This window comes from Astatotilapia calliptera, chromosome 12, assembly GCF_964374335.1.
Source record: "Astatotilapia calliptera chromosome 12, fAstCal68.1, whole genome shotgun sequence".
Classification (NCBI taxonomy): Eukaryota; Metazoa; Chordata; class Actinopteri; order Cichliformes; family Cichlidae; genus Astatotilapia; species Astatotilapia calliptera.
In genome coordinates this window covers 6,105,031-6,117,493 of record NC_137433.1, presented here as the reverse complement: position 1 = coordinate 6,117,493, position 12,463 = coordinate 6,105,031, and the positions used below count along the sequence as shown (strand labels likewise).

The window sequence follows — 12,463 nt, the reverse complement described above, 5'->3', positions numbered from 1 at the left end:
TCCATGCTAAAAAGCAACCTTCGGAGCTTTAAAAAGGAGCTTTTATACAACCTGATACAACAAACATTTGTTTGCCTCTTATGGACAGTTCCCCCTTTAATAAATAATCTATAGTAACGCTGTTATTTTATAACTGGACAATCGTCCATCTGGATACTTGGATTAGGGGCATGACCTCCTCTAATTGGAGGTTCACTGAACTGTGGCATTCCAGGATCCTGTGCTGTTTGTGCCTTTTGGAACATTTTAATCCACTTATTTGAGAAATAATATTACTGGTTGTGTAGCAGTCCTACAAACGGTTCACAAAGGTGGTGTTTCCCTTGTGGTAAGTGAAATTCTGTTATTTTATTAGTCTGTTACTAAGCACCTATAAGTAAACATGTGAGTCTGTCCATTGCACCAGTACAGTTAATGAGCAGAGCTTGCTAACCGAACTAGCTAGCATTAGCTGATGACTAAATACTGCCCCTCATCCAAGTATGGCCAAAAACTAACATCAATTTGCAAAATGTGGAGTTTATGGAAGACAAACAAACTACTTACAACCTGTAAATCTAGGTCTATGAGGCATTTATAGTACCCTTATATTTGAAGTTTTGCTAGTTGGCAGCTTTGTTTCCTAGCTAACCTTAACTAGATAGCACCCTTAAGCTACCAAACAGATTTATGCCAGTAAAAATTTTAGCAATTACTTATATAACATTTGGTGTAAAGACAAACCTATAGATGTCCTCTGCAGCAAGGCAGCGTAGAGTTAACATTAAAGTAAGCTGGAATGACAGCTAATGTCATTACAGTGGCACTACTTTTTAAGGACACAATAGCAGTCGCTCACGTAGCTGTCAGTTAGCTGATAAGCAACAGCTGGAAGTTGATAAGCGGTGACAATGTTGCAGAAGAGTTTTATTGAAGTGCCATTATCTGTGTAAACATGCAACAGTGTAAATAAACTCTGACTCATAGCTAGGATATTAAACTACAAACACTGCGCTGCACAGCCGCAGCACGCGCTCCGGCAACTACTCAAGAAGCACGTGGTTAATCAGCAGTTGTGTCGTCTCTTTAATGTGCTGCGGCCAGTGTCAAGTCTGCATGAGCACCCCTCCCCACCCAGACTGCTGTTATTACTGTTACTGTCCACGTGCTTACCGACAGGGACCACTGCAGGGCGCCCGGCCGCCCAACACCGATCAAAGCAATCAGATAAACACTTAACAGCCATCCTTAGATTTACATTACGATAATGCCCATTATCTGGCCTTCAATACACAAAGAGCAGATTGGGCTGTAAGCGAGGGCACGCGGTTAATTGCCCCGGGTGCCAAAAACGGCACGTTAGCCGAGCTTCAATACACATTTTTGATTTATATTCATGTTTAAAACTTACCTGCTGTGGGGAATTAATGCGAAGCTGCACATTTATTTTTAATTTTTTTTTTTTTTTTGGAAAGCGTTATATTGGTATATAACATATAACGTGTGCTGCTCAGAATTTTTCGTTTCTCGGTTGTTAAAACAAACAAACAAAATCGCTGCTGTGAGGGAAAAAAACATCCACATTATTATAATGGCGAGCGATAACTTACCACTAAGTGCCGCGATATTCCTCTGTCGCGACAGCCTTTAAAGTGTTTGAAAATGGACATAAAGTTAAGCGAACGAAAAAAATAAAAATGTGAATATTCGAAATGATAAAAAAAGAAAAGGAAAAAAAGGTTTAGAAAGAAGTTTAGAAATGTGCTAAAAAAAAAAGCGATGCACGAAGGAGAAGAGTGAGGACAAAGTTGGACCCAAATGACATAACTGACTTTAAACGGCTCAGTCTGGTCGATGGGGGGGGGGGGGGGAGGGAGGAAAAGGTAGTAGATTGTCTTTTGGAGGGGTTAAAGTAAATTATGGACTGGAGTCCAGCCAGATGGAGCAAAGACACAGGGCTGATGTCACACATCTGGAAGTGGAAGTTACCATAAGATAATCCAATGAGTCTTACCTTTAAAAATGATGTTTTATATAAGATCTTGAGAAGCAGTTAGTGTGTTTCAAACCAGATGTTTTGACATCATGAAAAAACCCAACAACACTTTAATCCCATTTAGAAAAAAAACAGGACTTATTATTACTTATCAGTAATTTCTGATCAACAAAACATTGCCATCTTATCTAACAAATTGGCACTCCTATCTTTGCTTAAATGGAAATGTGTTTTTAAATATTTACATATTTTAGAAACCTACATCCACAACTCACCTACAGCTGAGCACGTCTGATAGTTACGCTGGGTGTATTGTGCAACATTTAATGTTGGTTAACTTCAAAACTGGACGCATTTTCTGTATATGCAGTCAAGAGAATCTTTCATTTATTTTTTTAATTTCACTTTGTCATAAAAAAACTGCACTCCAAGACTGCAATCCTTCACCAAAAAACTTGATATTCTCTACAAACAATGGATTTTATTTAATCCATTGTTTGTAGGGATCCAGAAGGATGTGTGAATCTGTATTAGCTTGTGACATTAAGCCAGTGTCTTCTAATTTCTCTTAATTTACTTTGAAGATATGATGCCAAATGTTATTTTCTTGTTCTATACAAGTGAAGCCACTGAATACAGAAACTGGCATCTGTTTTTGGCTGCCAATCATCCTGGGCTAAGCCCCTCCTCTGTGAACAATTTCATATAGGGTTGCTCATAATAGCTCCAGTAATCGCACACGTACAAGCAAAGAGACAACCTTAAACCAATTGCTTCATTGATGGATGTAATCATAACTTCAAAGGACAGTTTGACTCTTGTAACACAATATCATATGTGGAAAACACCACATTATACACATTGAGTAATCAGTGTTATTGCTCGGTTATAACACATCAAATTCTTTATTTTTTTTTCACTGTTTTTACACTCCATTGGAGGCTGTGTAAGAAACACAAACATTTTGCTGTAATCACAAAGCATTTCTTCTGAGGTACCGCGCTGTTATATCTTAACACACTTTTGTTTTCGTTCTACTCTTAGCTGATAACACCAAACTGTATCTGTAGCAACCATGACTCTCCAAGCCAGCTTTATGAGACCACAATGTGATGGTGGGCTGATTCCAGCCGAGACCCTGAGGCACAGATGCATCACTTTATTACACTCTTATTGATTCATCCAGCTCACCAGTTTCCATGGCGACAATCATAATCTTATGTTTATACAATGTATGCAAAGACAAACTTAAAACAAAAATGCACATCATACTATAAAGGCTGAGATAACCTTTATGGAGCATTTGGACCATAGGGTTAAGCACCAAACTGTCAGGATCAACCTTATTTTCCAAGAAATTTAATGACAACATTCTGTAATTAATCACAATTACAGCTGAATAAAAAGAGGTGAAGATGCGTGGCTTTCTGGTAATAAATAGCTAAAAAAAAAAAAAAAAGTCACTGTATCATTCTTATTTGCAAACAAACAAACAAACAAAAAACTTCAAAGATTGAGGACCGTTTCAGAGACACGTCTAATACATCAGCATGCTGACTCCAGTGTTGCAGACAATATCATCAAACTGCAGCAAAGAAGAAACAAAGAACAGAATAAACAGAAAAAAGAAGGCCCAGGGTGCTGGGAAAAAAAAGAAAACCTGGACAGCAGGATAAGAAGTATAGTGTGGATTTTCACTGGCAGTAACAACTCTTTGGAGCTCAAACAGTTATTGTAGGTCCGTGCCATTTCATTTGAATTTAACTGCTTAAATGTGCTACAGCACTGTCAAACAATACTTTTTACCTTGCAGTGTCATCTGAACCTAGAATCGTAGATTCCTGGCATAATGTACAGGTCACTACTTCATAATTAATTCTAATTTCTTTGTGTAGAAGCTCTCTTTTAATATACTCTAGGGTCCATTTATCCAGTAATCCAGCCTTATCTAAATACATGGATTTGGTTTGTTAACACCGTCAGTGAAAATCCTGTAAACGGTGTATTATATGGACAAATCTTTATTGGGTTAGTGTGGTTTGTCTGAGTTCAGCAAGGACAGTGTTGGAAATTTTTTCGGACACTTGCTTCAAACTTGCCTGATTTAGGCAAAGTTCTACAACAGAGGTTTCATGTCTATGTGTAATAGTCCACTCAGAACTGCTACAAGGAGCCTCCAGTTTGTATTGGTAAGCCTTCATGGGTAAATGCATAAGCACAAGGAATGTACCAACTCCTCTTTCCCATCACATCACCCCTTAGTCTCATGGTGGCTCAGTCCGGTTGTCACAGAGAAGCAGTCTTTAAGTCCGGACCTGGAACTTACCAGCCTTGGTCATGTACTTGATGCCTTTGAAAGGTTTATACTTCTCACCATACATGTCCAGCCGATTCACTTTCAGTCCTGATGAAGGAGAGAAAAACATCAAGAATTTATTAGACTTATGTGTTACTGGAACAGAACAAATACCAGGGTTAACTATCTGGCTTGATGGTGGAGGGCTCTTCTAGAGATGTTTCAACTAAAACCTCTACAGAGATTTCAACAAGAGATTCCTAAAGCTCCAAAGGCTTTGTTTGCTCTGAGTTTAGTATTACCGTTACATTCTGTGTCACACTGTAAAACATATTTTCATAAATGTGTCAACCCTTGGTGAAACTTGAAAAACTAAGATGGTTGTTTTATACTTCACTGAAAATAAAATCTATTTCCTGGTGTCATGCAAGGTTTATTTATGGGTGTAGCGCCATCTAGTGGTCACCATCTCACTGTTCCCCTACAATGGGACTGTCAGGTGGTTGTCAGCTGACCAGACTGAGCCTAACTGTGTGGGGGTTGAATTAACTTTTCTGTGGTTTAAAAGGCAAAGTGGAGCTCATTTTCACTATTACAGTGAAATTGTCAATCTCATTCAATGTTCAGCTTGGTCACTAAGTGCAAGAAGAGAGAGGATCACAAATAAGAAATGAAGGAATTCTTGAAAGGCAACAGTCACATGTACATGAACATGAGGTTCAGATGGTGTGTGTGTACCTGAGATGGCCATCTGTTGGATCTTGAACTGAATATTGATGGTGGGGTTCTCATCAGGTTTGGATGCTCCAGCCTGCAGGCTCATGGTGCCCTTCAGACTGGGAAGCTTCTGTGGGTTGATCTTGCCAACATCCCATGTCAACAACTGGTTTAAAAAGAAAAAAAATGCACCAAGATGACAGAATTAAATATTTTGTCTCTTAAACATATTCAGATAATTCGGGTTTATATATTTATTCATTCTATTATTTACACTTCCCTTCATCTGTGTTTTTGTGATATAAAGATTGCTGCACAGTTACCTTTGTGACTGGGTCAAAGGTGTATGTTCCCTGGGAGGGGTTCAGGTTGGCATTGAGGACGCCCCGAGGAAGCTGGCTGCTGACTAGGACCGACTCCACGGCCTTGCCCATTGTCTGTTTGGGGCCCAGGGTCAAATCAAAACGCCCCTGGGAACTTCCCTCCCGGAAGGTGATGTTGTGTTTCACGTACACTGGGATGGCTACCAAACTGAAGGTGATAAAACAACATCAGCTATTAGACAGTGGAATCCTACTTTATGGATTAGCATTTCTGTTTATATCCTGATTAGATACATGTAATGAGTCAACTATGTGATTAAATGTTGCTACTAGCCAGTTAAACTAATTATTCATATTTTAGGACACTGACTATAGTTAATAGTTTTGTCCATCTATCACTGGCTGGGGCTGCAACACTCCTCTCTGGTGAACAGGAAAGTAAGACAGATTCCACAAACTAAAGCAGGATTCTGAACTAGAAAATGAACGGTTGTATGTTGCCTGTGTCACAGCAAAGTACTAACTTCTGAGAGCTGACGTGGTAGGAGAGCAACCGGAAGTTTCCATCGGGTGGGATGAAGGAGAGGATCCGCTCGGCTTCCCAGCGCTTGAACCGAACACATGGGTGGAAACTGACATCATCCAGCAGCCGTGGATTCTGCGAAAGAAATGCAGTGGGTCAGGAAGATTAGTGGTGAAGTTTCAAAAACATTAAAATACTTTTAATATCTTTCCATTTCTTTTTGGTATTTACCCAGTGTACCCTGTAAGAACACACAGCACTTATTCCAGCAACACTTTACACAGTTGTGATGTTACTGCATGAAACGTGGGATTTTCGTCAGCAAGTTTCACTGTAAATTTTTGTGGACGTTCAGATTAGACACACTTCAAAGGAATTTGCACTGAATATTTCAAACTGTTGGACACCATAACTGTTGGATGCAACAATTAAACCTTGTAAATAAAGTAGGCAGGAGAGTAATCTGAAACAAAAACTCAGTTAGTCTGACTTACACTGATCTTTCCTCTAGTCAAAACTGGCTGTTATAGCAGAGCTACGCTATAAACAGACAGGTTGACTGTTGTTTTAAAGTCCAATAGAGGTCCAGTCATAATATCGATCAGATTGTTGCAATGAAATAATCAAATGTGCACGTCGTTGTTTTTATTAAATCCATAATGGAATGGTCCTCCACATAGCAAAGCCTATTTCTTTCAACATATTTCTACCATATAATCTACCTATGAAATCAGTCTTATCTGCTGCACAGTGAACTACCACATCTGGATGGTTGCCTCTCTGAGAAGCAGACCTCGAGTCAGCAGACGTCAAAGTCTCAGAGAGCGTTTCAGTTGCCCTTATGGGGCATGTTTTTTCTTGACCTCCTTAGTTTCATTTTTTTCCTGTTCTAAAGGATAACAAAAACCACATCATGATCACAAACTCTTGCTAGAGACTTCAACAAGGACCTCCAGGCAAGAGTCAGAAAGAACAAAGAGACAGGAAGAAAGAGGCAATGCAGGGGGAGAGAGAGAGAGAGAGAAGCTGATCACTTGAGCTGAAGTTTGATTACTGAAGTGTGTTTCTGTCTTGCATTGGAGAACTGCACGATTAAATTTTTGACTTTGTACTAAAAAAGGTTTTGCCCAAAATAGAGTATAACTAAAGAAATAAATATGCCATCAGAGAATGAGAAAAAAAATAAGTGCATGGTAACGATGTCAGCTTTTAGCACAAGCAATTTGCTCTTGTTAACATCACTGTAACATACATTTACTTGTCCAGACTAGTCGAGGAAACGTCACATGGCGTGGTGCAGGAAATAGCTATGACGGGCTCATGTAGGCAAATCGTCAGGCAGTGATTTTTGGAGAGCTTGATTTGCTTTGGCTTTGTGTTCTTTTGGCAGAGCACACATTTTCAGTGTTGGACAGCTGTGTTTTTACTCCCAATTGTGGGAAGCCAAAATTGTAATCAAGATTAAAATGTGATTACTTGTGCTGCCCTACTTGCATATTACAGGAAGCTTTTATCAGGAAGTTTTATCATCAAAACTGTGACGCAAAGTGCAGATACTCTGGAAAATCAGCTCCCTGCATGCTGCGGTATAAGAGAAAATAAATACATTCTCTGGCAGCTGAGCTCCTCTCAGTACTCTGGTCCAAAATGTGCACAGTGTGGGTGTGACATATTTCGAAGTAAATGTTACTGTATGTTTGACTTTTACTGTGAATATTAATTGTAATGTACAGCACACTGATTTAAATGTTTCCAAGCTGCACCTTGGAGAACCCCCTGCTTGCTACACAGTTATGACCATTTGTAATCATCTGTTATTTGTCTGGAGAGTTCACAGGCTTAAAATATAACAATATAGAGTTTGTGAAAAAAAAGAAACTCACCATGAATGAGAGGGTGAGATCAGGCATGCCCGTCAATTTAACGCAGGCATCGATGACTCCCTGTATTTCTGCTGTGATGGTGGAGCCTATGGGGGTGGAGTTGATTAGAAACAACAATAGAAAGCAAAAAAACATGTTAGAAGAGAAGGCAAGTACAAATAATTGTGTTGTAAAGCTGACATTTTATGTATTGTATTGGCCATTTTCTTTATTTTTTGACTGATTGACTAGAAACTCCTTTCAGGTTCTTCCTGATTCACAAGGGGTCACCACAGCAGGTAGCTCTGCGTGTGTGATTTGGCAGAGATTTTACACCCATCCTGATGCAGCCCCAAAAGGAATGAACCAGAGATCTTTCACTTGTTAAGCAAATGTGCAAACTACTACACTATGGAGCTACTGCCTTTCCGATTAAATGCGGATTAATAATTACTATGTCTCCCATGCATTATAATGCAAGCAAACAGTGACATGTTTCACAACAAACAGTTGAAAAGAAATACCAGATTTATCGATGATCGCATCGATCTCCTCCACCACGTCGAAATAAGCTTCATTGTTTGTGTACTTGACCCCAGTGCGCCGCCAGGGGACTACAGACAGCTGGCCTGTAGGGAGCTGTTCACCCACATTGGTGCTGCCTGGAAGCAGAAATTAACAACAGTATAGGATCATGCACACAGAGTCAAACAGCTGCTGTAATATCCATGGCTCACACTGTCAATTGAATTCATTCAATGCTATTTAGATGAACTGTAATTGTTACTGAAAGAAGTTTCAGCTGTGTATGAACAAAGCATTAATGTTGCCTGAAATCAGGAAGTAAAAGCAGCACAAATAAAAGACTGAAAGACCTGTGATGGTGTTGACCATGGTGCGGAGGATGGTAGGAGGCTTAATGAGCTCTTTAAGAATGTTGGACTCTGTGGCCAGAGGAAACCCGTTATCCAGCATCTCCTCCAGTAGTTCATAGACCACTACCACATTGTCCTTGATGGCCGCCTCTGTACACACTCCAAAATAGTCCTGAGAACAAAGCACACAAGCAGGATATGCACTTTTAGTTAACTACAAATAATGATAAAAGTAGACAGAAACAGACATGAGAGGGGAGGAACAACCTGAAAGGTGTCTACGACTCTGTGCAGGAACTCGATGACAAAGAGCGGCGGGACCTCACTCTGGATGACCGCCACAAAGTAGATGTGATGCCTGAGCACACTGATAAGGTAGTGATGAGGCGTGGGGATAACTGGTGGGACATTCTCTGGCTCAGTAGCTCGCTCCTGGGCCTCAAAGAAGTAGTCGCACACGGAGCGGCTGACCACACTTTTCCAGTGCTTCTCCAGGAAAATATCCCCTGAAGCGTTAATTAGGAACAAGCTGTGGATCATTGTGGCTAAAGGCTGTTGGGAGGGAAAAACAAGGGACCACCAGAGGTTTTTAAATGAGAAAATGCTAAGACCAAAACACCATGCCTTCTGTTAACATAAAGAACAGAATAAGAAGGTTGTTTAAGTGTCGCATTAAACCATCAAGTGTGACAGTGAGGTAGCAGGCGCAATGGAGAATTTTACCCGAAGACAGACCCTATTCTCACATGACACTGGGAGTACCATGCTCTGCTCTCCGGATAATACTGTCTATACACTGTGCTTAGTTTATATATGAGAACGGCTCAAGTAACAGAGTAGGTCTACTGAGCTGAGACTGAAGTTCAGGGTTTCAGAAATTAAGAAACTAACTTACGATGGCTGAGAAATGTGACTCCAGAATATAAATTATACATGCGGCAAAGCTATCAAGTTTTAACCGGATATAACTTTACAACTAAAATAATTGCAACTGCTAAACTATCAAGTTTAAGAAAAACAGGCGTGTAACTAGCTAGCTAGCTAGCTGTTTCTATTAGATTGTAGATGAAGGCCTCCATCTCTCTGTACGAGATGCTACCTCCGTCCCTCCTCCTGCTTCAGTCTTATGACAGAAAGCTCCGTCACTGGGTCCAGGGGGTTAAAATACGTTAAAATAACGATGCTTTTGTTTGACGAATAAAATTGTAAGTTGCCGCTGGAACCATTTCTAAAATTGCAAGTGACTCACCGAAGACAATTTTCTGACGTTTTCGTCTCGCCTTTCACCTTTTTTTCCTCTCAATGAAAGATTAAGCCGACGTTGCTTCCCGTTAGGTGGAGCAGCAGATCCTGAGTGAGGAAGGATGGCAGAGCAGAGCGAACCAATCAGAAGAAAGACCAAGCGTAAAATCCCACCTTCTTAATAGAGGCATAGGCCAACAGTGCGGAAACTGGTGGCTCGTGACTTGGCTGTGATTGGTTTATAGCGGGAGAACGACGGTAAACACCAGTAAAAATCACCCGCTGATTGGTTTTAAGATGTACCTGGTCTGACATTTTGTTTGCGGGATCAGATTTCATCTTGTGGAGCTCTTTTTCGATTCAAACAAATATAGGAATATTTACATAGTCTGCCTCTTATTATTCATTTTTACGTGTATTAAAAAAAACCCACCGTGAAATTGCAAAGGCAAAGACAAAATGCACATAATAGCCCACAATCTGATATCCATTAGGGGGGGTTAGGCATACTTTATCCATAATAAAGTGAGACTTAGCGATGCCTTATACTAACGTTCACCGTAAAGATTATCAAATGTGATTTAGACAAACAAAGAACCCATGCACAAGAGCAACTTTGGGCTCGTGCTCATTCTTAATAACATGTCAATTACAAGTTGTGTACACAGTGCAGTGAATACACAGATTTAAAAAACTAACACTCATCTTTGCCACAGCAAAGACATATAACTGTATAACTGTAACACATAACTGTCCTAACTCTTTATCATGTTTCAGATGAGTCAATATTGAGTCAATATTCCAAATTTCAGTAAAGTTTTTGAGCTGCTTTTGTACAGCTCTACACGAAGGCATTAAAACAACCAAACAGAAGAAAGGAGATTAACAACTTAAGCAAAGGGATCAAGAGTGTTAAAAGGAGGTACAAAATAAGCAGCCCCGGGGAAAGGGAAGGCATAAATAAACTCAGAAGCAGCCTTCAGGAATGCCTCAACCGACTAAGAAGAAAGAAATTGAACAAGGAAAAGAAGACGAGTAAAGCCCATTTCATTAAAGATCCCTACAACTTCCCTTCAATTCAAGGACACATACTGAGCCTGATAAAACCTACCCCTTGGCAACCACCCAGAAACGGGCATGGCAGAAACCCCCCCCTTCCATTCTCAACACCAACAAACCAACATGGAAAGAAGTACATGAAGTGACAAAAATGCTTGAGCTGTTTTAGCCCCAAGACCCAGCACTATACCCTAAAAGTCTCCCCCATCTTGAACATGAACTTTATCATTACAGCAACTGAAAAGGTACCCAGAGGTCCAGCAATGGATACAGGGGTGCAACAATAGGTCAAAAGGGGCTTCATGGATGACGTCACAATCACAACATCTTCCCAGACATTGTGCAGACAAGACTGGTTCTAGCCAGACTTGATAAGGTGGTAACATTGCCTAAGATTACATACATCCCAAAGAAATAAGGGAGGATGATCATTATGAAACTCAACATTACTGACAAGTGCCATCTGCTTATGCACGGCAAAATCATCCAAGTATCAAGGACAATCTCGTAAATTATCTGGGAAAGTGGTATGACAAGGTGCTAAGGGACAACCATGTCCACAGCACTGAGGGGGAAGCAAAGCTGAAGAGTACTGAAAAATCTGGATACCTGGGGAAGTGTAAGACATGGCTGTACCAACAGGGCCTGCTCGTAGCGACGTAGCGGACGAAAGTGTATAAAGTCCCACTTACAGTGGTGGAGGGAAAATTAAAAAGTACCTAAGAAGGTGGCTGGAAGGAGGCATTTGAGAGGAAGCACTACAAAGAGCTGGTGCAGGACTGTAGGGATAAAGATGGGCAGACAAGTACAGAGGTCACCCTGTCCAATGAGTGTGGAAGCTGTTGACTAACGGAGAGAAAATAAGGAGGAAATTGGGAAGACTGGGGGAGAGAGCAGAAAGAGCCTCCTATTGGATATGAAGTAGGAAGGAAAGGTTGAGCTGGCAGGCAGACCAAGTGAGTAGTGGCTGGCCACTGCTGCTGACTGCCAGCAGGAGGATGTTATGGTGCAGATAGTTGGTACCCATCTGACGGGAGGATTTGTGACGTTGAAAGATCCAAAATGAATGACCGCAGGAGCATCACTGATGACGTGTCCAGACTTTTCAGAATACAAAAACGATGAGTTGAGTCTATTAAATTCCAGCTGAATGCTTAAATTATTGATCAGACTAATTTTAAAGTTCTCCAGAAGAGAGTATTTCTTTGTCCCTTTAAAGAAAAAGCCACAAGATGGGGTCATAACATATTGCAAGTGTCATTTCAAGCATAAACTACTCATGTGCTTATAGTGCCATCAGAACAGGAAAACTAGCATGAAGAATTTGAAGCCATTTACAAGAGATATAGCATTGAGTATTGTGACACCCGAACAGAGAATCCGTAGACAGAACATCACTAGTAAAAGTTCTGTATTAAAAGTTGTATCTCAAACTTTAAGTATATGAAAAGTACAGTGCTTGGTAAATGTTATCAGCTACATCTGCTGACGAGAGGTTCACCAACTGTATTCATGTCAGACAGTAAGCTTTGCCCCCATTGGGCAGTTTGGGCTATGAGAAAACATTAATTCTACATTGACATCTAGTGGC

General features: G+C 40.5%; 2 protein-coding genes across 2 annotated transcripts in view; both read right to left on the bottom strand.

Moving 5' to 3' along the window:
• tet3 (tet methylcytosine dioxygenase 3) overlaps positions 1–1,832 on the bottom strand; it is a 44,883-nt gene extending 43,051 nt beyond the window's left edge. The window contains exon 1 of the mRNA XM_026187979.2: positions 1,590–1,832. The gene's annotated coding sequence lies outside the window, so the exon portion shown is untranslated. The remainder of the gene's footprint in view (positions 1–1,589) is intronic.
• A 1,028-nt stretch (positions 1,833–2,860) lies between these two features.
• Positions 2,861–9,956, bottom strand: ap3m2 (adaptor related protein complex 3 subunit mu 2). The gene is made up of 9 exons (XM_026187985.2): positions 9,821–9,956; positions 8,839–9,123; positions 8,572–8,743; positions 8,221–8,358; positions 7,718–7,803; positions 5,836–5,969; positions 5,312–5,519; positions 5,010–5,154; positions 2,861–4,379 (listed from the first exon to the last, which is right to left on the bottom strand). Exons 2-9 carry the CDS (start codon positions 9,109–9,111, stop codon positions 4,279–4,281), a joined length of 1,257 nt encoding a protein of 418 aa, XP_026043770.1. The 5' UTR covers positions 9,112–9,123; positions 9,821–9,956; the 3' UTR covers positions 2,861–4,278.
• Between the last annotated feature and the right edge of the window lie 2,507 nt (positions 9,957–12,463).